This window comes from Oncorhynchus clarkii, chromosome 9 (genome assembly GCF_045791955.1).
Source record: "Oncorhynchus clarkii lewisi isolate Uvic-CL-2024 chromosome 9, UVic_Ocla_1.0, whole genome shotgun sequence".
Lineage (NCBI taxonomy): Eukaryota > Metazoa > Chordata > Actinopteri > Salmoniformes > Salmonidae > Oncorhynchus > Oncorhynchus clarkii.
This window is the reverse complement of record NC_092155.1, coordinates 46,618,626-46,645,199: the sequence shown is the minus strand read 5'-3', so window position 1 is coordinate 46,645,199 and position 26,574 is coordinate 46,618,626. Positions and strand designations below refer to the sequence as shown.

Here is a 26,574-nt window from a genome sequence, read left to right as displayed (position 1 = left end):
TTGTCCTCCAACCGTCCAACAAGGTTCCACTGAGGTTCAGATTAATCGTTCTCATAATGTTTTCCACAGATGGCTGTTTTAACTGGCCAGAGCAGAGCGCCTTTATGGCATCGTCTCCTGTGCGAATGTAAAAGACGCTGAGCGAAGCCCGTAAAAAGAGAAGAGGAGGGCGAGATTTGTATCTGATAAAATCTGGTAAAAACAGTACTCACTAACAGTACTCTGGGGGGAGGGGCTGAAATGAAGCCAGCTCCAAATATACAACGCCACCAAGCTCACTCTGAGGATTTGGTTGTTGTTGATGTCGTTTTGTTATTTTTGTCCCTTTTGGCTCTGACAATAACAAATATATCCCCCCTCCGGATAAAAGAAAAAGGAAAATAACAAAGCCAAGGTTTAAAATGACAAAGCCAAGGTGCTTTGTAAAATGTAATGACTTTCAGTGTTGTTGTAACGCGTAGCAATTATGTTAGTGAGGGAGAGATGAATTTGGTATCAAAGGAAAAATAACTATTGAGGGGAAATGATCATTCTGACACTTTCCATAAAGATCGCAGCCTAACCAGTAACAAAAGTGTCACTAACATTATATATGATGGCATACTATGTGATTATTGAAAAAGGGATTTAGGAACAGTCTTTTTTTAAAGAATGTGTACCATTAGCCATAACAGTACATTTGCCATGCAGTAAACAAGTGTGTTTTATCACGGTTGGTGTCAATTCCATTTGAATTCAGTCAATTCAGGAAGTAAACTGAAATTCCAAAAGGAATTTTCTTGCAGAAAATGTTTGATTTGAAGTTTCCAGGTGTATTATGATGGTGGCCCCATGTACTTACCACAAACGCCTCATTTGCAAAGTTTGCTGTATTGTACAGTGCTCTCTGTTATTATTATTTTTGTATGGGCATTAGCACAGTATATATCATCCCAATTTTAGCTCCAAGACGGCATCAATAAAAAAAAACTAAAAAAAAAAAGTTGATTGTGCTAATTTATTGGCACATTGAACCATGTCATGCGCCTTAGTTTAAGAATGAATAGTGCTGGAAAAGATGAATGAATAGTGCTGGAAAAGATGACATCATATCTGAATTCCTTTTATGCACCTTCGCCACTGAACCCAACTCTTCTTCTTACCACGATTTTTCCCAAAACTGTCCTGTCCTGTGTTACCTGAGTCAAAGTGGGCCTCGACGAAGGCCAAGATGGAGTTGCTGGGAGCCAGGCTGCGGACGCGGACACTCATGAAGTCTTTCTGCACCTCTGACTTCCGGAACAACTCGTTCAGCTGAGCCAGGGACGAAGAAACACACATGGATTAGTACACACCAAAGCAATACATTTAGCAAAGGAGAACTAAATCAAGCATTTCTTATTGGACACGTTCAGGTAGTCTGTTTCAGTCCGTATGTTCCTTTTTGTGCCAAATAAATACCTAGCAATGATCAATGAGCGAGGTGATAACCTCTGTGCAGTGGCTCGTTCAATTTGAGTGCAGTGAACTCATTCTCCAGAAGAATGGGGGAAGACTATATCTACATCACAAATGGGGCTCTACACTGACCCCTACGGGTCCTGGTCAAAAGTAATGCACTATATAGAGAGTAGGGTGCTATTTGGGATGCACCTATGTCAGTGGATAGGTCTACAACTGTGTAGAACCCCATTGGGCCCAGTCTGGGTGCACAAATTGACATTTAACTGGAGCTGGGGAATAATTAAATGAACATGTTATTTTTCAGAGACAGTTGTAAATGTCAGGTAAGCGTGATGCACGTTGGCTGCTGATTGGTTTAGCTTCCGATTCACACTGTGTGTGTGTGTGTGTGCGTGCTTTCGGTGCCCAACCTGAGGTCTAAATCATTGTCAGGAAGGAAATAGCTCAACTGTACACAATCCACATGGATTCATACTTCCCTACTAACAAGAGAATAACATTCATAATGTATCTCACTCGACCGACTCAAGTTGATAACATAAGGGAGACATACGCTACTGTACCAAGTGCCTGACCTAATTTGAATCAGTGCTTATCGCTGCTAACCCACACGTCAAATGATCTTGAAGTGTACACTTAGTTCTGCTGTTCTCTTCCTCCTCTGTTCACTCAACATTGCTTGTACGGGGGTGAGAGACAACACTCCCACTCCACTTCTTTCCAAACTCTATTCCATTATCCATAATAGCATGCTGGAATTATTGCACAGGGGGCCCCTGCTGTGTGGAGGATGGAACTACAGGCAGTGTGGCAAAGCCAATCTGTGTCTACATTCAGTGTGTGTGCTTGTGTGTGCCCAGACAAGCCAGGTCTCTCAAAATCCCCCCACCGGCACACTGACCCAGACACATGGCCACTTCTCCCCCTCTCTAGTTTTCACCTTAGGTGATATCCACACACAGTCTCTACCAGACACACACAGAGGGCTAGAGGGGGCATTGTGTCGCTATCTAATGCCACAACTGGCCCCTGCGAGGAGTATGATGCACACACACACAGACACACAGTGTTGTGAGGCGGTAGATTAGGCCTCGGCGGGGGCCAGTGATACCAATACAACAGCTGGCATGCTGTTGGAGGCGAGTAGCATACATGCACGCGCACAGCCCTAGCTTTGACAAAGTACACTTTCTCGATAGACTGACAATGAACCACTGAATGTAGCCTATCTATGGCTCCTAGTGCTGCTACTCACAGCACTCTCGATGCTCCTGGCCGTTTCCCCAAACAGCTCAGACTTGGGATCCTCCATCTCAGGGGTGTAGAAGACCTCCTGGCCCTCCACCTGGTCTAGGTGCAGGAAGCCGCTGAACCTCATGGTGGCTGGCAGGAAATGGTGTCACATGTTAGAAAAACACTACTTCCCGTGCCTAGAAGGCATGCGGTGCCTCCAACCACCCGCCCTCAGCTTCAGACAGTGACCGTTTGGGGTAGTGCCAGTCCGGGGTTAGTGATGGAGTGTGTGTGCATATGTGGGAAGGAGGGTTAGTGTGGTCGTTGTTGATTGGTTGGTTGGTTGGGTGGGTGGGGCTGTAGGGAGTTGGGGTGGAGCCTGTGACTGGCCGCGGTGAAAGTGGAAAGTGTGGATTGTGGGATATGGAGGAGTGAAAGAAGAAGGGAAGAGGAGGAGGAGGAAAAGCGGAAGGGGTGGAGGAATGGACTGGAGTTTACCAGACCGAGACTCGTCCCAAAAGTTGGCAGAGGCACGGAGGACTGAGTAGAGAGAGATCAGTTAGACAGACAACACACATAGTTAAAATGAAGAAACTGTTCAAAGTCCCTGGCTTCGGCAAAGACATTCCCCCATTTGCTCTTAAACATCCCCATTCCCTGTTCAAAACCCATCAACCCCCTATGGCCTCTCGCTTCTGTTCCGCCAACACAGTGCCAGCGACACTGAAGACAACGTGAAGGAGAAGAGTATAATAAAGCATAAAGGAAGAGAGAAGGAGAGGGGGAGGCACTGATGCTGAGGCTTCATGCCGTGGATCGCCGAACAAATTGCCCAAATCAATCATGGTGCCTTGCTCGGAGTTTGCCTGGGAAAAAGGGAAGAGCACTTGTATGATTATCGTGACAGATAGCCATAATTGTCTCCTAATGTCGCCAAACCGGTGACTGACATAGGCTGGTTAAAATTGCATGATAACAACGATAAGGACTTGTTTTGGTCGCACATCGGTTCAATTCTAACGGGGCGGCTATCGACAAGGAGCAAATGGGGGAGGTTTGGATGGGAAGGAGATAGAAGACGGGAGGAGAGAGATAGATCAGATCTAGAAGACAAACATCAGACGAGCCGGATCCGTGACGGACGAAGAGAGGGATGACTATCAGATCACTTTGAACTGTGACAAGGCCTCATCGAAGTTTAACTCGCCTCTTGCAACTTGCATTGGAAGTGTAGTATTACATGGGAAACCATGCACATTTCATTCAAATATATAAAACTTAGCATAACATACAGTACTACACTTTTCAGATGGTTAAATGATGTGGCAACAAAGTATTAGTAATTAGAATCACTCCCACTGATGCTTATCTTGGCTACCCCGGATCAAATCTTGCGACTACGCGGATGCATCATTTTTTTTTGTTGGTGTACAGTGGGGATTCTCTACGGTTAACGGAACAAAAACACAATCACTATGTCCAACAGTGCACCACTACCATTTCTCCACACCTTCTGATAACTTCATATCGCCCGATAAACGCTGTCATCTAAGGCTTCAGACGACAGGTGTTAGCGACTAGCGGTTAGCTCTTCTCAGAGAGATCACTGACACTTTGTCAATACAGGAGGAAGATACAGCGAGACGCTCCGCTGATAGATATTGCACCTGGCTGGTCGCCACAGACTTGTCATTCCCATCCTAATGACTGTGATATCTGGGTTGACAGGCCTAACCCGGGAGGAGAAATAGGTCCGGCGTATTGATTAAGGCGCGAGACGCTCTATTATTGGTAACAGTTTGGCTGAATGAGCTATCGATCGATCGGTGATGGGTGGGTGTGACATCATCATTAGCACCTTGCCACAGCCGACACACAAGGATATTCACGATGCGTTTCATCATTCGTGATGTGGCGGGCTGCAAATGTGGTTTGACATAACGCACTTCATGGACGGTAGTGACTATTTACGTTGCCGTTTGCGTGGCGAGAGTGAAGCAACGCAGCTCCAGATTCAATATGAGAATATTGTTTCATATTCAAAATGGGTGCCTACTTACGGAGTTGAAGAAGGGGGGTGGGGAGGTCGGGGAGGGGAGCGGGAGGAGGGGGGAAAAGGAGGGAGGTTTTGGGGTTACTTACGGGGGCAATTGGCTCCCTCAGGGCTGCTGGAGGCCGTCTTGCCGTCGGGACAGCAGCCGAAGGGAGAGTTGTCACACGACGAGCGATCTTCCGCCGTGGGGATGGTGGTGGCCGCAGCTGTGGGGTCTGGGGACGAGATGATTCATAATGCTTAATAACACTTCACAACGGTTCATAACAATTAATCACGCCCTCTTAACCCCAGCCTCAAATAGCTGCATCTGGAGCTCATCTGCATAATGTGAACCCTCCTGTAGTGGCTACATAATAGTGAGCAGACCGTAATAATGGCACTAAGTACTTTGTGACGAGGGCAGGTAAATAAATAACCACATAAACAGCTAATCTCTTCCACTGATTGGGCGATCGCTATCGCTAACTTTCTACTGATTGGGCGATGGCTATCTCCAAGTCTTTGTCCCAGAGAACATTGCCTTTGCTGTAAATCTAGGAGTACCCTGGCTGTCTCCAACGGGGTAAAGTGGCTACTCTCACAGTACGTGAGGTAATGACCTGCAACCGTTTCTCTCTTATGGGGCTCGGTGTTCTCTGAGGAGCAGCTTTACGGTCACCCCGAGATTAGAAATGATCGCCGAGCAAAGAACCACGGCTCACTGAATAAGTCGTAAAGACGTCAGGCTGTCTCTTCAACGACTCTCGCTGTCACCCCCGAGAGCAAAACCGAAGCCGCCGGGACAGCCGCTGCATCCCTGGAGAAACGGCTGTGGAAAAGGAGTTGGAGGGATGGAGGAGGTTAGAATCTACGGGGCATCTTTACGGGCACGGCGATTAAGTTGTGGGGGGTGTGGGGGTGCTACGGCTCAGAGACTATGCATTGCTTCACTGAGAGCCATGGAACTGGCTAACAAACATCCACCCACCGCAAACCCTCCCCCCAATCACACACACATAGACTTAGACACACATGCACACACACAGACAGGAGACCCAGGTCTCCTTGGCAGACAGGCCATGGGCACTCCAGTCCACTGCTGACAAGAGAATAAATCTGCAAGGGGGGTAAGCGACTGAGGAAGTGCAGAGGCTTGTGTTCCATCAATTCAGGAGTGTCACAGCACGCTGTTGGGCGACTGAGGGGTCACAGAGCTTTGGAATGGTCAAAAAAACTGATTGTAAATGGTTCGTCTAGCAGTCTCTGAAGTGTGGTGCATTGTGGAGTGGTTTAGCTATAAGGCCAGAATGCGGTAGAGGGATTTTAGTGTGTAGAAAGAGAGTCGTGTTTCCGTATCAGTATGTAGCAATGACAAGGTAAGAGATATTCTTATCAAGCTAACAACTCAGGCTTGAAACAATCCCCCGACATAAGCCAATAACCTCATCAGCTTTTCTGTTTTCCAATTCTCCAAAATCAGTTACGTGGTGAGAGAAACATTTCAAATGTGAAAATAGCTTGATATTTTGAAAGAATGGAGGATACCGTGACAACAGTCTTGGGTTTAGAATGCATTCTGGTATTCCTCTGCCTAACATTTTGGATTAGTCCTAACTGAAAGCAAAGGACACTTTGAAAATGCACACCTCTATGATGGTCGTATAATATCAGATAGTGACCTGTTTAAATGTTTTATGATGTAGCAATGAGACATATCAAACCGTGAGTCAGGTCAGAGGCCCATATTCAACCCTATCCTCCCACTCAGACCTCTGACCTCCAGCAGAGCAGCATTATGGGTAATGAAGTGAAAGAGCTTAGATTTACCAACAGGCTCCTCTCCGCTCGCCTCCAGAACTCCGAAGGCGCTACCTTCTTCCTCATTCTCCTCCTCTTCCGCCACCTGGTCGTCTCCGCTGGGCTCGCCGCTCCCTGAGTCTTCAAAGGCGGTAGGGGAGGAGCCAGGGCTGGTGTGGCCAAGCAGGTGGGGGGTGGTGGAGTGAGGTGGGTGGCGGGGGGTGGTGACGGGGCGGTTGGTGGTGAGCGCTCTCTCCGTGGCCATGGGGGGTGGCAAGGCTTCCACGAAAGAGGCCGGGAGCCCCTCCATTTGATCATCGTCCCAGGGAGAGAGTGATGCACCGTAGTGCGGCGACGTGAGCCTGACGTGGGCGGTGGAGGGGGTGGTGGCGGCGGCGTGGGAGGTGGGGGGGTAAAGAGTGGATCGGCCGGCCGGCTCTATGATGCTTTCTGCATGGGGAAGGAAGGAAGGGGAGGAGAGGAAGCAAGGAATGGATGAATGGGTAAGCAACGATGGAAATGCTTCGTTTCTTTCTGGCCTTATAGCCCCCATGTACACCTTCAACCCCCCACCCTCTCCATGTTTTTAAACGTTGTACCCTTTATGGTTCAGTCTGAGCACCCAATACTGATCGACATACTGGAAGCATAGGCCAGTCTCATTGCAATATAGAATATACACTGAGTAAACCAAACATTAGGAACACCTTCCTAAAATTGAGTTTTACCTCAGTCCTTCACACCACAGCATACTGTTGAATTCAAATGCACTGCAGTCTGCTTGTGTACAGAGAAGAATAACTTGGCCTATATAGGGTTAAGCTACACTGCAGTTGCACTGACGCGCGCGTGCGTGTGTGTGTGTGTGTGTGTGTGTATATGTGCCAGTGTTGGTGTCTGTGAGTATGAATTATGTATCCATATCCACATGTTGCCCTCCTGTAGTGGAGCTTTAATCACAGACAGTCAGGGCCTCTGGTGATGAATGATTGATATAAATGGGGCAGAAAAAGCAGGATTTTACTTTGGCTTCAAAGACTACAGACTCGGCTCACAGCCTCACAAGCATCCGTCAACTCCGCCGCGTCAGGCAGCCTTGTCAACACAGTCGCACACACCATCTGAAAAAACACTACGAAACCCTTTACCTGCCGTCAGCAGAGAGAGGGACCCGCTTTAAAAAAAAATTGAGCTGTGACCGCCATTACCCATGCAAGGCTTTGGTACAAAGACAAACATTTCTCGGCTAGAACCGATACAAAACATTACCAGGGTGAGAGGTGAGTCGAGAGCTGGCGGGGATTGAGACACTATGAAGTGTAGCTGCTTGGATGACAGCGAGCCAGCCAGGCATAACGATACTGACGCTCCTACCCCATCCATTGTGTGTGGAGGGGGAAAAGAAAAACCTCATTTGAAATCGGCTAACATTATGAGTAGGATTTAATTGCACACTAATAATCTCTTATTTGATCGGCAATTACGTTGTGAAGTGTGAAATGTGATACCTTGACGAAGCGCTGGATATTATCAGCCAGGCACCCCGCTATCTTCCACCCTGCTAGGCTCCAGAGGAGAGGAGGCAGAGGAGCCAGCCTGGAGAGATACAGTATGTCAGCTTAGCCCTGAGAGTGCAGCAGCGATTGCTATAGCCGTGAGCGAGGCGGTGGCACATTTTGCTTTTCCTCTTGGCTACACCTGTCACTCATGTGCCAAGCCTTGCGTCTGGCGGCACCTGGGGAGCGGGTGTCTGGGAACCGGCATCCGTTGGCGGCAATTGCACCAGGATGGGTGGGTAAAAGAAAAAACAGAGAAAGCGAGAGAAAGAAAGATGGGAAGAACAACTGGCAGAGTAGTCAGTTCGGTGGAAGCTTTCCTTAATCAGGTTTTAACGCTCCATTTGCAGGCAGTTTTATCGGCGGGCGGGCGGGAGAAAAATCATTGTCATCTTCACTTGTCTGGACTATGTAGTTATCTTTGAAAGGCGGTTATTAAGATTGTTTGCAGTGTCTGCCATGATCAGTGGGGAGGAGGAATCTGATATTGGAATGTGGAGAGGAAATGGAAGAGGGAGAAAAACAGGGGCGGAGGGGGAGAAAGAGAACACGAAAGAGACCGAGACAGGAACAGAGGAAATAAGTCGAACAAGTTAAGAAGAAGGGACGAGGGAAAGTATGAGGAGAGAGAAAGAGAGAGAGAGAGAGAGAGAGAGAGAGAGAGAGAAAAGACAAATTAATCTGGGAAAATGGGAGGGTTGATTTCCCAGATTCCCAGATTAATTAGTATTTTCTCTCTCTCTCTCTCTCTTTCTCTCTCCTCATACTTTCCCTCGTCACTTCTTCTTAACTTGTTCGACTTATTTCCTCTGTTCCTGTCTCGGTCTCTTTCGCATTCTCTTTCTCCCCCTCCGCCCCTGTTTAAGACAAGAGAACCCTGACTAACATTCAGGCAGAAAACTGATGATGCCATATGCTTGTGTTCACTGCCAATTTGCCGCAAAAGTAGAGGTGATGACACCATATGGGAGAACCAGGCCACTGGCCAACTTCTGGACAAGATCGGTGCCAGAAGTTTGTCATTCGTTCAAATACCATCTTTTAATGGCTTGTACCTTTCACGCTTTCACCAGTTTTCCCTTGGATTGCTTCCTCTAGCTCTGAGATGGGCAACATAGCCAGAAGCAGTAATACTGTGTAGCATAGAGAAGACTCAAAAGTGCCTGAGAGATGGGTCAGATAACAGCAGTAGCCATTTGATGTGCTTTCTGCTTTCTGCTTCCTTGCTTCAGTGTGGAGCCATTAGCACTGACGTACAATACGACGGTAGAGTTACATCAGACCAAGGAGGCTTGTAGCTCGACTATGGTTTATGCAGGAATGGCATATGCCCTCAGTAGTGCTCCTATGCTGGATGTTAGCATTGAAGTTATTTCTGTAATTCTTACTAAGAGCTGCATCAGATCAGCGGGAGACGAGGGGCGGCGGCGGGAGGAGGGTGGAGCACTGCTAATGCTAATTTGCACCCAGTCACACGTGAAATGAGCTTGCGCTCTAACCCCCAACAGGGGGGCGGCGGAGGAGCCTGCTACCCATGGTGCGACCGCATCCGAGGGAAGAAATGAAAAGAACTGCTGTGACAAGTCGGAGGCCCGCCGTGTTCATCTGGCTTTCCCCTCAGGCTCAGAGAGAGAGAGAGAGAGAGAGAGAGAGAGAGAGAGAGAGAGAGAGAGAGAGAGAGAGAGAGAGTTACAACTCTCTGTTACAACTCTTTTTCCCTCCGAATAAGGCTACACACTAGGTAAGGAATTACATACTACATGTCTCATGTGTGCGGCAGGTAGCCGAGCGGTTCAGTAACTGAAAGGTCGCTGGTTCAAATCCCTGAGCCGGCAAGATGGAAAAACTGCCGTTCTGCCCTTGAGCAAGGCAGTTCATCCCCAACAACAACTGCTCCCCGGGGACCGATTAACAGGGGTTTGGTTAAATTGTGCTGACTAGGTATCCCCTTTCCCTTTCCATCGCCAGGCAACAGAGAACGAGTCGGGAGTGAATTTCACCGGTAACGAATCTCTAATCACCAGATGCTCCGGGCCTATCAAAATGCTGTTGGCCTCTTATAGAGAAAATTACTGTTACTCCTGTGCACCTGCATGTATGAGTCTGCCACATAGCTCTATTTCAGAAGCCTTGGCTAGGGTTTCGAGGTGGAGCCTCCGAAGCAATGCACCTACTTTAGGCCTGACAAACTGCACCAAGATCAGCAGGGAGGAAGAGAATTAGTCGAATTGCTGTTTTTTGCGCACGTCTGATCTGTGGGCACAAGCGATGAGGTGAGCAAACGTTTTCCTGTGCGAGATGCTAGGCACCTGATGCTGGCCCATGGCCAACCTTCCTGTGCCCGCCTGCCAGCACCTTCCCAGTGCCATGCTGTCCCCGCGGGCCCTGCTGTGACGCTTGTTGGTGCTAGGCTCAACACGTCCATCGTACATGAAAGCCACATCCTTGGCGCTTGTCCCAGTGCACACCATACCACTCAGTGCAGTGGTGCACTCAATCCAGCTAAAAGATGCGACAGAGATCGAAGGATTCCCCACAGAGGTTTTGGGAGCTAAACCTCCCTAATCCGCACAGGGTTGCAGGGTATGAAACAGTGAAATGTCACTCCTTTCTGGGGAATCTGTGGCTCAGGCTCCATCCAAACAGCAGCATCTCTATCTACAGGGGAGCACCTCATTTCTCTCCCAAGACTTTGTTTTCCCTCTTCCTTGCTCCTCTCTGTCAGCCACGGTGTTGATTTCACTCGCAGTGACACCGCAATCCCAAGCAGGGAGGATAATGGGTAAAGAGACTCAGCTGTCATCGTGTGCGCTCACAGGTATGTGACGACAAGCCAGCTGTTTGTTATTTCTACAACCGGTGGCCAACAGAGAAACCTTGTGCTTTACTGCTAATTATTGGCATATAGAGCCCACACACACACTACACTATATGCCCACACACTCTGCAATAAAAACACTTGGTGATATCTTGTGAAATCAGTCTCAAAAAGTGTTTTTAAAACAGCTGGCCGTATAAGGGGTTACTACAGTAATGTGTAAAGTAAAATTGATGTACTTCTAAGTATAACTATGCCGGTTATCCACAGACAAACTGAAACCAGTGAAAGAGACGCAATATGAAGCAATATGGCACCAAACCCAAAGTGGACACAACCCATATCCTCTAGTCCCTTGTCTTTGACAAGGAGCCAGATGGAGAGAGGACAGTTGGTCTTTCCGATGCCTGTGGCATTACTCATTATCTTTTGATGTGGGCCTGACAACAGGAGTTGGACATCCTCCAGTATGATGTATGGAGGACAAACGGGGCTCACCTGTACACTGGCCAAAGCGTTCCACTGTGATGTGCTTGTCCTGCCTACAGGCAATGGTCCTCAGCTGGCACTGGTCAGCGTAGGTCACCCCATCAGAGCCACACACCTGCTCGGGAAAAAGCGAGGACAAAAATAAGCTAGGATCACAACTTGTTAACTTTCGCATTGCCTACTACCAACCACCGTCGATACTAAATGCGGAACTGAAGCTTGGTAGTTCCAGGTGCTGGGGTCCGGATTCTGTACAGGACTATTGACAGTATGAACTGATTGGTCATAGAGACGAGGACTGATTGGTCATGGAGAAGAGGATTGATTGGTCATGGAGAAGAGGACTGATTGGTCATGGAGAAGAGGCCTGATTGGTCATGGAGAAGAGGACTGATTGGTCACGGAGAAGAGGACTGATTGGTCATGGAGAAGAGGACTGATTGGTCATGGAGATGAGAATGTAGAGGCCCACCTTGGTCTTGTTCTTCTCGTCACAGTCGGGAGAGGGACATTCGCAGTGGGCTTGACCATTGACCTCGTCACACAACGCGCCAAACTTGCAGTCCAGCTCATCACATGAAGTTGGGGCATCGGCACCTGAGATGGGAATGAGGGGTTGAAATCAACTCATGGGGACAATAGATAGGCAGCTATGGCATCCCTGGCCGTTCACTCTAATTGGCTATTCCTGGTCCTAATCCTGATGCTCACATTAGCATGTGTGCTTGGCGCTCTTAACTGTCCTTTTATCCTAGTTGATAATTGTCATCATATTTGATATGCACAGCACTACTTCCACATATATAAACACGGGTAGGTTATGCAGATGAATTATCAGTTATGCTTTCCATACAGATTCTATTAATGATGTGTCTTTAATATAAAGTAAATATGTGGACTCTTTTCAAGCAAAACTAAAAGAAGGATTTGATCTCATTGTCTTGTTTTGGCTGGGTGTCTAATCAGCACTGATCTCCAGTACTTTCACCAAGGAACCTGTTAGAAGCGTTGACACATATCGCCCCTGGGTTGCATCAGCAGCAGCATCACCAGCAGCAGCAGGGGCTTGGGCCAAGAATCCTACCCATGAGCCCCTGAGGCGCCAAGTGTGGGCTCTCTGTGCTGACATAACAGCCGTGCGGAGCACCTCCTCTTGGTTTTCATGTACCCGTTCCATTACCACGCCCCCCTTTTTTCATCTGCCGGTACGCCACAGAGCACCACTGCTGGGCTGGGACTATTGACTTCATTAAGCACTTGACTTCCTGTCGATAGCTGACGGTGGGTCTTAATGAGACAGTGCCAGGTCGGCACAGCAGGCGCTCACCTTCCCTCTCCGCCAACTGGAGTTGTGTGTGTATTCATTGGGCTAAATTAGAATGGAAGAAGGCGAGGGAAACTACTGATAGTGGGCTAAAGTTAAGAATAAATTCTTATTTTACAATGACAAATGACTGGATAAATAGCCAAAATATAAGTGCTTAAATGTATATTTCCCATTCTGATTTGTTTTTCCTTCAGATAACACCATGAACAACGACAGCTATTTTACTGCAGTTGCTTCTACCGTTTCTGCTACTTCTAAATGCTGCTAAAGAAAACGTGGCTTTGACAAAAAAACGTGGAGTTCATAAATAGGCTGCTGCAAGGCCGCCCCCTGGACGAGAGGAGTGACAGGGACTAGACGAGAGGGGTTGCCACGCTCGCCACGCTTCATCGATGGCGCGGCGAGTCAGCAGGTGGCACGTGTCAGTAAGCGGGGGCTCCACCTTACCTGTGTCGCAGCCGCTCATACCCATCTGGCTGCCGTCGGGGCACACGTTGCACTTCATGCCCTTCACTCCTGTCTTGCAGGAGCACAGGCCTGACATTTGCTCGCAGTCGTCCCTCACCGAGCCCACCGCGTCGCAGTTACACGCTGGAATACAGAGGGTGAGAAAGAGAGATAGAAAGAGAGAAAGGGAGATATGATTAGGGAGAAGAAAGGGATGGAGAGAATGGGAGGCATAAAATACAGTGAATAAAACTCCATATGTTCATCATAATGAAAGACTACCCACCTAGTCTATCCCTAACTCTCTCCAAGATTCTCCATTATGCTTTTTAGTTCAGGAATACACACACACTCTCTTTCAAACATACACACAAACACACACACAAACAAACACACACACACACACACATACAGGCCACCTCAGAAGTGACCCCTGGGTTGATGTAAATCTCAGCGCTTCATTGTCGGGGGCTGGGGTCAGAGATAGTTCAGGCCGAGGCCAGCCAGACAACCCTGGGGCAAGATGGGAGAGGGTAGATTGGCCAACAAGATCACAGAGAGCCACCAGCCCGCAAGGGACAACATCAAAACCCATCATGTTCCTGGAATCAATCTTTTTCCTCCTGCTGAACTCTGCACTGATGTGTGTACTGTTTGCTTGTCCGTGAGTAAGCCTCAGGGGGCCAGTGTTGCAGTCAGGAAGCACGCTTTCCCATGTACTCAGAGGGCACTTTTGGTACTGCAGTTTAGCTGAAGACAAGCCCAAAAGGACAATTTTTATAGACGGCCCCATAGACCCCTTTCTGTGTTCACAAACATTGCCGCATGAGTGCATTTCACACTACTTTTGGATTATAATTGGATTGTAGGGCTCGTATGAATGTCCTGCTTAATATAATGTTTGTGTCATCATGGCAAATCAACTGCATTATACTTAAAAAACACTTCTACTTCAACCAGTAAAATGGCTATTTGACTAGCTTTTGCTACAGCCTATATTAATGAGAGTTAGCAATCTAGTGAACAACTAACTGCTGCATCCAAAATAATTATTTGCAAAGATCACAACCAAATGCAATCTAAGTGTGTGTTCAAACAAGAATCAAAACATCATTGTAAGCATACAAGAACCCCAAAAAGGGATTTTGTTTAGAAGTATAAAAAAAACGTAAATGTATCTAAATGTTGAATGGGCACAGATGGCAATGTCTTTCTTACTGCCACCCAGAGTCGCGCGCATCTGTGCGTGACGTCAGTGTCGTGTCCTGGAAAAGGGTTTATAGAAAAGTCTCATTTTAAAATTCCTAAAAAGACACTTTAGTTATCACCTTTGTGCCAAAAATATCAATTGAATAATTCAAGTAATCGTCTTCGAGGCCAATTGTTTTTCCATCACTCACAGCCGAAGATATTAACATTTTATAGTCATCCAATATTTGTGATGTTTGTGGATGACGTGATGATGCCGTTGCTGCTCGTGCTGCTTCCAACGTGCACTGAGTTCTAGTGTGTAGCCGTTATCGGCTCTGTAAAGCAGATGGCAACCACCACGAAATGGTGTATGCGAACGTGAGTGGATTACGTTGAAAACAATGGTCGGCCATCTTGGATGCTGTCTCCAGTTCATATATACCTCAGGTGTAAACCTCACAGGTAAGGCCACAGTGGAGACAGGTAGATAGTTCCTGCGGATGACTGAAAAGCTCTGAGGATCTCGTACTGTATTGCCAAATACTCTTTTCACAAGTAGTCACCATCAAAAAGGATTATGCGCACACACACACACACATACACACACACACGCACACACACACAAAGGAATCGAGTCAATGTCTCCATATAGTATAAGCCATCAAGCAGATACTTTAACCCTAAGTGGCTTACAGTATTGCATGCATACATTTTCGTACTACCGGCCCCAGCGGGAAACCTATGAGTTGCAAGTGTCATGGTCTACTAACTCTGCTATACAAGACCATAACTCTTCTGTTTCCTACGTAAGGACAGTTGATGAGAAGAAACGAGATGGAGAAAGAGACAAAACGAAGAGGGTCTCTTACGTGTGCAGCCGCTCAAGTTCTCTGTGACGATGCCGCGGAAGTTCCAGAAGCTTGGATCGCAGCGGTCGCACTTCTGTCCCCCGACGCCGGGCTTACAGGAGCACTGGCCGCTGCCCGGGTCACAAGTCCCCTTGTAGGAGCCGTACGGGTTACACTGGCATGTACCTGGGGGACACACCGATGACATGACTGATTGAATAACTTAATTAATTAGATCATTATGCACAGCTACAACATCAAAGTATCAGCAGACCGTTCACCTCAGACCAGGTTCACCTCTGACCCCTTGTATTATATCCATCACAATGGTATTAACTTATCGACCAGATGCTCACAATCAGCCTATCGTAGCACTTATATCATCTTATTTCCATTGAAACTAAACGTACGAAAGAAAGGTAATCTCAGTGCTATGATACTTCTAGGAAACCCCGCCCAGACCTAGACTTGAATCTGTGTCCATACCTTTAGATATCACTTTATATACAGGTTTTCCTTTTAAAGAATTGTATGCTAGGCTGATTGTGAGCATCTGGTCAATAAGTTAATACCATCGTGATGGATATAATACAAGGGGTCAGAAGTGAGAGGTCGGATGCCACGTGAGGGGTCGGCACACTTACTGGGGCATCCGGCAAGTCCCACACCAAGGGCCGCCGTCTTGTTGTCACGGCAACAGCCATAGACTGACAGACTGCAGTGTTCCTGCGCTGGCAGTTTTGTCGGAGAGGTGGCCGAAATCGCTGATGAGGGGACGCAACGTACAAGAAAGGAGAAAAAAAAACTTTTCAGAGTGACAGAAGGCTCTTTTAAAAGGAATTAGAAGACACAATCTCTGAACAACATGCAACCTCTAGTGAACAATGAGTTTTGCCTGGCGGGCCAGGGGTGAAGAAGCTGGCATCTGGCTTCCAGATAACAATTTAATTTTCCCAGTCCTGACAATGGCTCAAAATCAGAGGGAGAATTATGCCATTACCTCCAGTGCAGTGAAAACAAACAATGGTGTTCCTAGTGGATTTGCAACAGCTGACATTTGCCTCTTCCTAGGAGGCCTATTCTCTTCATTTGTTCTCCTGTGAAATTGCAGAGCGCGACACAGCGTCGCTACAAGCTCGCACAAGCAGAAAAAAACGAGTCTGCAGCTGAATTTGATGTACTGGGCCAATCTGTGAGTGTATGTGTGTAGTTGTTTTGTCTGTGGGAGCGCCAGAATCCACCCCGACGTGACAGCTCGAAAACCGTATACAACATACCCCAAACAAATATCTCCCCCAACAGAGCACTGGTGTATAAGTGAAACGAAAAAGGTATGGAAGGATAGAAGGAAAAGAGGGGGGGGGGGGTTGTTCAACGGCCAAGGCAATATATTATTGCTTAAACTCTCTTCAGGCCTTGGATCAAAATGGCCGCTAGTGGTAGAGTTGGGAGGAAGAACTCTCCCCCTCGCTCTCTCTTTCTTTCTTCCTCTCTTGTGTTCCTCATTTGGAGTTTGGAGGCTTCAGATACCGGCCCATAAATCACACTGTTACTGGTGTGGATATGAGCCGAAGCCTAATGGTGATGACTTGCTCTCTCTTTTTCCAGTGCTTTTCCACTCCAGCGATGAGCTTTGGACACAGTTCATTAACTTGCCACTTTTTCAGCGCTCCCGCTACTATCTGTTCTGAGCCTATTAGGACAAGAGAGAACTTTTAATTTCATATGTTCTTCAACCTATTGGTTTTCCCTCTACAGTGACCATTGTCTGGCACAATTCAGCTCTCTCTGATGTGCGAGTATTACTCTGTCTCTCTATCTCAAGGTCTGCTGCTGCCTTGGCTATGTGCTGCGTGTAGCCTTTGTATTTCTACAAGGGGAGAGTTGAGTGCCCGTGCATGTAGCAACGGTATATAGCGCAGGATCTTTTTTAGACGGCATGAAAACTGGGTCAGTGATTCCAGTTTTCTGATAGAAAAATGCAAAATAGGACAGCTTGAAAGTTCTTTGAGACAGCTGTCAAAGATCAAAGAACTCAGACAGGCATGATGAAACATTTTCCCAGAGAAACAACGCGTGAGGTGTTTATAAACCACATAAGACAGTAAAAGAACAACAACACAAGGTCGTGTTGAATTCAAAACCCCCTTTGTCAAGTTAAAGAAGTCAGGAGCTCCCTTGAGTTTGAAGGCTTGGAGGTCAAACCGTGGTCAAAGACACGTTCCTCCATGTATAGCTAATGAAGAAAGGCCCAATGAGATTCCAATTGATCTGAGCTTTTTGGGAAAAGAAGAGGGCCCAGAGCTCGCGTACACCAATAGCACTTCACAAGAAAAAAAAGGATTGATTCTCTGCGGATGGTGAAGAAGCGTGACAGAAAGCGCCCCAAAGTGGCCAGCTTAGGAAGGACGACTTTACAGGAATGTGAGTGTGAAACCGGGGCGGAGAGCTCTCTCTATCTCTCTCTCTTTCGTTTGCTCCCTTGCTCTTTTTAGGGCCGCAGGGAATCAAACAGGCTGCAGTGATCACACAGAATATCTTATCTGCCCTTTGCTTCGCTCTGGCCTACTACAGAGAGATGATGGTTTACACTGCCAAGGCAGGGACTTAGAATGTAGAGCAAGACGTAGAACAAGGCTTCCCTACTTTTGCCTAGCATCTGTGGTGGCAGTCCAGAGAGAATTTCCTCTGCAATCTACATAATGACAAAGCGAAAACAGGTTTTTTGACATTTTTGCAAATGTATTAAAAACAAAAACAGAAATACCTTATTTATATAAGTTCAGACCCTTAGCTATGAGACTTGAAATTGAGCTCAGGTTCATCCTGTTTCCATTGATCATCCTTGAGATGTTTCTACAACTTGATTGGCATCCACCTGTGGTAAATTCAATTGATTGGACATGATTTGGAAAGGCACACACCTGTCTATAAAAGTTCCCACAGTTGACAGTTCATGTCAGAGCAAAAATCAAGCCATAAGGTCTAATTAATTGTCCGTAGGGCACAGAGACAAGATTATATCGAGGCACAGATTTGGGGAAGGTTACCAAAACATTTATGCAGCATTTAAGATCCCCCAAAACACAGTGGCCTCCATCATTCTTAAATGGAAGAAGTTTGGAACCACCAAGACACTTTCTATAGTTGGCCGCCTGGCCAAACTGAGCAATTAGGGGAGAAGGGCCTTGGTCAGGGAGGTGACCAAGAACCCAATGGTCACTCTAACAGAGTTCCTCTGTGGAGATGGGAGAACCTTCCAGAAGGACAACCATCTCAGCAGCACTCCACCAATCAGGCCTTTATAGTAGAGTGGCCAGACGGAAGCCACTTCTCAGTAAAAGGCACATGACAGCCCACTTGGAGTTTGCCAACATGCACCTAAAGACTTTCAGACCATGAGAAACAAGATTCTCTGGTCTGATGAAACCAAGATTAAACTCTTTGGCCTGAAAGCCAAGCATCACGTCTGGAGGAAACCTGGCACCATCCCAGCGGTGAAGCATGGTGGTGGCAGCATCATGCTGTGGGGATGTTTTTCAGCGGCATGGACTTGGAGACTAGTCAGGATCAAGGCAAAGATGAACGGAGCAAAGTACAGAGAGATCGTTGATGAAAACCTGCTCCAGAGCGCTCAGGAACTCAGACTGGGGCAAAGGTTAACCTTCCAAAAAGACAATGACCCTAAGCACACAGCCAAGACAGGAGTGGCTTCGGGACAAGTCTCTGCATATGCTTGAGTGGCCCAGCCAGAGCCCGGATGTGAACCCGATCGAACATCTCTAGAGAGACCTGAAAATAGCTGTGCAGCAACGCTCCCCGTACAACCTGACAGAGCTTGATAGGATCTGCAGAGAAGATGAGAGAAAACTCCACAAATACAGGTGTGACAAGCTTGAAACGTCATACCCAAGAAGACACAAGGCTGTATTCGCTGCCAAAGGTGCTTCAACAAAGTAAAGGATCTGAATATTTACGTAAATACAATACTTTTAAATATTTATAAATAAGCAAAAATGTCTAAAAACCTGTTTTTGCTTTGTCATTATGGGGTATTGTGTGTAGATTAATGAGTAAAAAAACAACAATTTAATCAATATTAGAATAAGGCTGTAACCTAACAGAATGTGGAAAAAGTCAAGGGGTCTAAATAGTTTCCGATTGTATCCAATCGGGGGAGGGAAGCTCTCGCTAGCCAGCTTTGGCGTTGTGTTCGATAGGCTACTGTACCAACCAAAGTGGTGTTCAGAAGAAACAACAGGATTTCTAGCCGTTGCTTTATGACAAAGTACTAAGCTGGGTGAATTAAGTACGAGATGGGTTATTACTCTGGCTGATGTTAGATCAGTTATGGTGGGGTGTTCAGGCTGCTCACCTGTACAGGGTCCCTGATTCTGGATCAGCAGGTGCTCCTGCTTTTCACACCTAGCCTTCTTCATTTCACACTCGTTGCTGTAGGTCTTCCCATTTGAGCCACACACCTGAGGAGAATCATAGTCATACTCAAATGAATGCTGGAATGTATGAGCGTGTGATTTAATTTCAAAGTTACTCTAAGTACACCAATCCTTTTCAAACCACGTAACATTGCAAGTTCAATCTCAGTCTGAAAATGTTATTGCACAAACATTGACTTTGAATGTAAATGTCAGATGTCATGCATTCATTACCTAGGAATTACCTAGACTTGTGTGAAACTGAAAACCACCTCTATTGCAGTAAAAAACACATACAGGTTTGTGGTTGTTTGTGGAGGGCTAACTTATGGAGGATAAGGCTTACCGGGTTGCGAGGCACGCGATGGCAGTCGAAGTCACAGACACAGCGGTCGTCCTCTGCGTCCTCGTCCCACGATCCTCCAAACGTACGACACCTGTCCTGTTCGCAGCTCTCAATACCTGACCCCGATCCTCCTGAACCACACTCTGCAGAGACCACACGCAGAGATAATTTTTTTAATTGTTATTATCGTCCCAGCACAGACACACATAAGAAAACGTAACATTTCGATACACACATCTTTGTCGTCCCCCATAAAAATGAAATCCGAGTTCTTGGCAGAGTGTTTATATATTCAGAGTATGCCACCTTTAGGATATTAAAATGTCCTTCACGTTGACGCTGAGATAGAACCAAAGACGCTGCTGGAAGTACAAGATAATGACCAACCATGGAGAGGACCAGAGATTGACAAAATAAATTAGGCACAACATTGCAGTGCCATCAGTGAGGCATCCTTTACATTTCAATTAAAGCTGAGGATAGTGGGAGAAGGGAAATATTACCCTTTGCATCCCTGCGAGGGGGAATCAATGTGGGGGAATCAATGCGAGAGCCTGTTTCATTGACACAGATTTCCTGATAGGAGGAAGCCTCTAATTATACGGTGTTCCATAAAATCCAATTATCAATCCACTCCAGACTTCGGAAAAAAAATAGTTCAGACACTTTTTGTACCTGCGACTGTGAAAGGTAAACTTTCGATTTATTTTAAAATGGTACACTTCACTGGATCAAAGAGGTTTTTGAAAATAGCTCTCCAGAGAGAGTTACAAGAGAGTTCAAAGGACAAACGACAAGCCATTGTTATTTCCGAGGATCGGAGACTTATAAAGCTGAAACATTGAAAAAACATTTTGGAATACAAACTACATAAAGATATACATACAGATAGAACTCACAAGATAATGGGGGGGGGGAAAGAATGAGATGGAAATAAGAGTGGACACATCCAGCTTGACTGCAATGATTTATTTAATATAAACAAAATGAGAAGGAGTTTGACCATGGAGAATGACAGGTCCCTTTTAATGTTCTGACAGTTCACTTGTTACACTTGCAAGACTCCTGGGGAGAGGAGAGAGAGGGAGAAGGAATGGGGGAGAGCGAGACAGAGAAGGAGAGAGACCAAAAGAGAGAGAGAGAGAGAGAGAGCAGGAGACAGAGAGGCAGTAGTCCACATGCGGACAGAGGAAAATGTTCAAGTATGGGAAAAAGTAATGTTCATTAGTATCAAATCTCTTTATCTTAAAAAGTACCCAGTTATGATGTAAATTCTCCTGATGATATTCTCCAGACCAGTTATAATGCAATCTTATACAACATTAATAAAAAAATAAAAAAAATTTAAAAAAATTAAAAATTAAAAATAAATAAAGAAATATATATATATATATATATATATATACATACACTGCTCAAAAAAATAAAGGGAACGCTTAAACAACACAATGTAACTCCAAGTCAATCACACTTCTGTGAAATCAAACTGTCCACTTAGGAAGCAACACTGATTGACAATAAATTTCACATGCTGTTGTGCAAATGGAATAGACAACAGGTGGAAATTATAGGCAATTAGCAAGACACCCCCAATAAAGGAGTGGTTCTGCAGGTGGGGACCACAGACCACTTCTCAGTTCCTATGCTTTCTGGCTGATGTTTTGGTCACTTTTGAATGCTGGCGGTGCTTTCACTCTAGTGGTAGCATGAGACGGAGTCTAAAACCCACACAAGTGGCTCAGGTAGTGCAGCTCATCCAGGATGGAACATCAATGCGAGCTGTGGCAAGAAGGTTTGCTGTGTCTGTCAGCGTAGTGTCCAGAGCAAGGAGGCGCTACCAGGAGACAGGCCAGTACATCAGGAGACGTGGATGAGGACGTAGGAGGGCAACAACCCAGCAGCAGGACCGCTACCTCCGCCTTTGTGCAAGGAGTAGCAGGAGGAGCACTGCCAGAGCACTGCAAAATAACCTCCAGCAGGCCACAAATGTGCATGTGTCTGCTCAAACGGTCAGAAACAGACTCCATGAGGGTGGCATGAGGGCCCGACACAGGTGGGGGTTGTGCTTACAGCCCAACACTGTGCAGGACGTTTTTCATTTGCCAGAGAACACCAAGATTGGCAAATTCGCCACTGGCGCACTGTGCTCTTCACAGATGAAAGCAGGTTCACACTGAGCACATGTGACAGACGTGACAGTCTGGAGATGCCTGGGTTCCTCCTAATGCAAGACAATGCTAGACCTCATGTGGCTGGAGTGTGTTAGCAGTTCCTGCAAGAGGAAGGTATTGCTGCTATGGACTGGCCCGCCCGTTCCCCAGACCTGAATCCAATTGAGCACATCTGGGACATCATGTCTCGCTCCATCCACCACAGACTGTCCAGGAGTTGGCGGATGCTTTAGTCCAGGTGTGAGAGGAGATCCCTCAGGAGACCATCCGCCACCTCATCAGGAGCATGCCCAGGCGTTGTAGGGAGGTCATACAGGCACGTGGAGGCCACACACACTACTGAGCCTCATTTTGACTTGTTTTAAGGACATTACATCAAAGTTGGATCAACCTGTAGTGTGGTTTTCCACTTTAATTTTGAGTGTGACTCCAAATCCAGACCTCCATGGGTTGATAAATTTGATTTCCATTGATAATTTTTGTGTGATTTTGTTGTCAGCACATTCAACTATGTAATTTGCAAATAAATTCATTAAAAATGCAACAATGTGATTTTCTGGATTTCTTTCCCTCATTTTGTCTGTCATAGTTGAAGTGTACCTATGATGAAAATTACAGGCCACTCGCATCTTTTTAAGTGGGAGAACTTGCACAATTGGTGGCTGACTAAATACTTTTTTGCCCCACTGTATATATGTACTAGGGAGTCCAGATGCTTCCCTCCTGTCCTCTGTCTCAGTCTCCTTTTTTGACCATCTGACTCAGTCCCATCTGTATTGACGGGCTGCTTTAGCAAGGCCCCCGCTGGCCCTAATGGGGAAATCGATGTTGTAGTCCTGGAAGTGCCACTTAGCATAACCCATCTTCTTAAGTGGATTATGGGGCAGGTCAAACTGTAGCGGGGCGCTGCTGGGTCCGGAGGAGCAGCAGTCCGTCTCATTGCCCTGATATGGGTCATCACCAATGGGCTCTGACAGGCTCGAGGGGTCGATACAGTGGAAGGGCATTCACTTCATTAGGCCCACGCACATTGAACAATGGAGGAACTCCAGAGGCCGGGAGTATTAAGGAGAATACACATCAAACTCAAGACAAAGACTGTCTTTTTTTTTTTTTTACAATACTGTACACCCAAGGGTTCCCAAACTTTTTCACTCAGGCATTAGGGAACATCCTGCGCCCCACTTTCGCGTGCCCGCCACATCTCTTTCTATGGGTACAAGCACTGTCCACGATACAAACTGTTCACACCCATCTTGTTGGCAGAGAAGAACATTTTGCAGGTTTAATGCTAATTCTCTTTCAATTCTATACATTTTGCCATGTCTAATGTGTATTCATGTGATAGTTGAGTGACTAAAACATTACAACAAAATCTATGGGCTAAAAAACATAGCTAAAAACGTTAGCTGACCTTGTCTAGTTGATCTGGACATTTCTGACAAGTTTTAAATTGCTCTCTAAATAGCTCTCTGCCGACCCCTCAGTTTGGGAATCACTGCTGTACACAACAATTAAACCCAAATCCAATTGTTCGTATTCGCAATCAATGTGACTGCGGTAAATGGACACGATAGAAAGGAATTGTAAAATGGATTTGATACGACTATATGAGAGGCCATTTTGTGAGTGTTCTAAAGCTGTGACGGCGCAATGCAAAATGTCTGTCAGTGCCATATGATGAGCGAACACGGTATCTGATCCCAGACAGCGACATGCCATGATGACGGGTTCCAATGCAAAGGCACAAGTCAACTGACCCCAGAGCAGCTGTTAAATAAACAAGGCCCTGGCTTGCCTGGCCACCTGAGTCTATTTATGCAAACTCAGCAGGAGAAGGGAAACGTGGGAGTGAGCCAAGAGAGCATTCGCCACCCAATTAATATTCCGCTCATGCCCCCCTGACTCAAAGAATAAATAAATATAAAAGGAAAAAAAGAAGAACTAAGACATTGAGTAAATAAAAGTGAAAGGAGGGAGGGGGCACTAATTAGCTGTTGGTTTTTGATGTGGCAGCCACCCGCACTGCCTATGAACCTTTCAATTAGCAGGGAAGATGTCTGCATCAGCTATTCTCTCAGCGCCCGTGTCTGTCTGCTACTTTTACTCAATCATGTCATAACCAGAGTCCATTTAACCAAGGAATCTCAGTTAAGTTGAGCAAATACAGAAGGGCGGAGACTCTGGAGAGAGGAAGAAAAAAAACAGCAGATTCTCGTATTTCCTTTTTTAAAGAGAAGAGCGAGAAATTGTGTGAGGGAATACAACTGATAGTAGCAATGGAGGAGAAAATGTGTGCTTCTTTTATAGCATGAGGTGATGACCCGATGGAGGGAGGAAGCAGAGAGGATGAGGGTGGATAATTGGAGGGAAACTAGAGAAAAGGGTGTGTATCGGTTCTGAAGAATGTGGCCCAGAGTCACCTCAGTACTATCAACATTTGTATTTATCAGGGCCAGGAAACACTCCTGTCAGTAAAAAAACACCATACCACTAGCATGACCTGTGTGAATGTCAACATTACCATTTGTCATCTGTCACAAATCCCATTTCTGTGTGTGTGTCAGTGAAGTGCAGTCAGGGTAGGCAGTGGCTATCTGTGCAAAATGATTCTGTGCAAAATGATTCTGGTGGTTATTATGCAAACAATTTCCAAATGTGCTAAAACAGAACCAAAATCTCAGGAAAGGTGCCAGGGTATTCATGTCTTCCTTTCCATCTATTCAAATTGTTGACCCGCAAGGCCATTAATGAAGAGGGTCAGCATAGACGTCGCTGCTTTGCCTAGCTTGAAGTAGCTTCATTCGTTGCATTGAGACAATTTCATATTTTGCACATCCGTATTGCCTTAACATGTGGTGTGGGTAAACCTGTGGTAAACTCTGCACATTTGGGCATGTCAACATAATTTGGTGCTCGCATCCCTTGAACTGAACGAAGCTAGCTAGCTAGCAAAAACAACCTGACAAATGGACAATATACTGCACATCAAATAATTTCCCAAGTTGGAATAATGTTACACGCCGTTTGGAGGGTTCGAAGAGTGGAACGTCAACTACAAGGAAAGTTAAGACCAGACAGAGCCAGCATACAGGAACTCTACAAGACGTGATGTTATTAATGAAAGGCAACCACCATCTCCCTCACTGCTATCTGTTGGGCAGGCTAACAGTGACTACTGGACTGTCCACTTGTCTGAAACGTCATTAATACTTTTTACCCAGACTTTTACACATCTTGGAAATGTACTTTTGCTTTGTGGACGTAATGGGAATGGGGCTTCTCCTGCCACTTTTTGTGTCAGTGTGAAAATGGAACCAAAGGAGGCTTTGGGGATGCGTCTCCCACCTGTCCGTGGGCCTGCTGTGTGCCTGCAGAATAAAAGTATGGACATGGGTTCAATGCTGTCACCGAGAGGTTTACCCTGACGGTCAGACAAATGAAATTAATTTACTAGTACAGTAGGCCTAAATGAATTTCACATTCAATTTGCAGGTTAGGCTACTGTTGAATGAACATGAGAAAAGACAACATCCCTTCGATGCATTTGATTGATCAAGCTAGAATTTTTGGGGATGAGACACAAAAAAAAATGTAATACACAAAAAAAGTATGTGGACACCTGCTTGTCGAACATCTCGTTAATCTGATACAACAGCCTCCACTCTTCTGGGAAGGCTTTCCATTAGATGTTGGAACATTGCTGCAGGGACTTACATCCATTCAGCCACAAGAGCTTTAGTGAGCTCGGGTACTGATCTTGGGGGATTAGGCCTGGCTTGCAGTCGGAGTTCCAATTCATTCCAAAGGTGTTCGATGGGATTGAGGTCAGGGCTCTGTGCAGGCCAGTCAAGTTCTTCCACACTGATCTAAATAAACCATTTCTGTATGGACCTTGCTTGCTGCACGGGGGCATTGCCATGCTGAAACAGGAAAGGGCCTTCCCCAAACTGTTGCCACAAAGTTGAAAGCACAGAATTGTCTAGAATGTCATTGTATGCTGTAGCGTTAATATTTCCCTTCACTGGAACTAAGGGCGTAGCCTGAACCATGAAAAACAGCCCCAGACCATTAGTCCTCCTCCACCAAACCTTAAAGTTGGCACTATGCATTCAGGCAGGTAGCGTTCTTCTGGCATCGGTCAATCCCAGATTGGTCTGTCGGACTGCCAGATGGTGAAGTGGGATTCATCACTCCAGAGAGTCCAATGGCGTTGAAAGTCACTGAGCTCTTCAGTAAGGCCATTCTACTGCCAGACTGTTTGTCTACGGAGATTGCATGGCTGTGTGCTAATTGGTATTTCCATTTGGTGAAGATTTTGTCAATTTTGGTTAATAGCCTATGTCACTCTGGCTGTTGGAGCGATCTGTTGATTGGTGAACTTGGGCTTCATCAAAGTTTATTTGTGAGTAAATCAGGCTTTGATAATAGCCCATG

At 46.2% G+C, this 26,574-nt stretch overlaps 1 protein-coding gene across 3 annotated transcripts in view; it reads right to left on the bottom strand.

Annotated features, from left to right (window-relative positions):
• LOC139416419 (agrin-like) overlaps positions 1–26,574 on the bottom strand; it is a 275,974-nt gene that overhangs the window by 31,011 nt on the left and 218,389 nt on the right. For all 3 annotated transcript variants that reach the window (XM_071165012.1, XM_071165013.1, XM_071165014.1), the window contains 11 exons: positions 19,967–20,109; positions 19,560–19,665; positions 15,829–15,948; positions 15,206–15,370; positions 13,146–13,289; positions 11,844–11,968; positions 11,381–11,486; positions 6,539–6,958; positions 4,819–4,944; positions 2,699–2,826; positions 1,179–1,293 (listed from right to left, as the gene is read on the bottom strand). In XM_071165012.1, the coding sequence (XP_071021113.1) occupies positions 1,179–1,293; positions 2,699–2,826; positions 4,819–4,944; positions 6,539–6,958; positions 11,381–11,486; positions 11,844–11,968; positions 13,146–13,289; positions 15,206–15,370; positions 15,829–15,948; positions 19,560–19,665; positions 19,967–20,109 (1,698 nt within the window). The remainder of the gene's footprint in view (positions 1–1,178; positions 1,294–2,698; positions 2,827–4,818; positions 4,945–6,538; positions 6,959–11,380; positions 11,487–11,843; positions 11,969–13,145; positions 13,290–15,205; positions 15,371–15,828; positions 15,949–19,559; positions 19,666–19,966; positions 20,110–26,574) is intronic.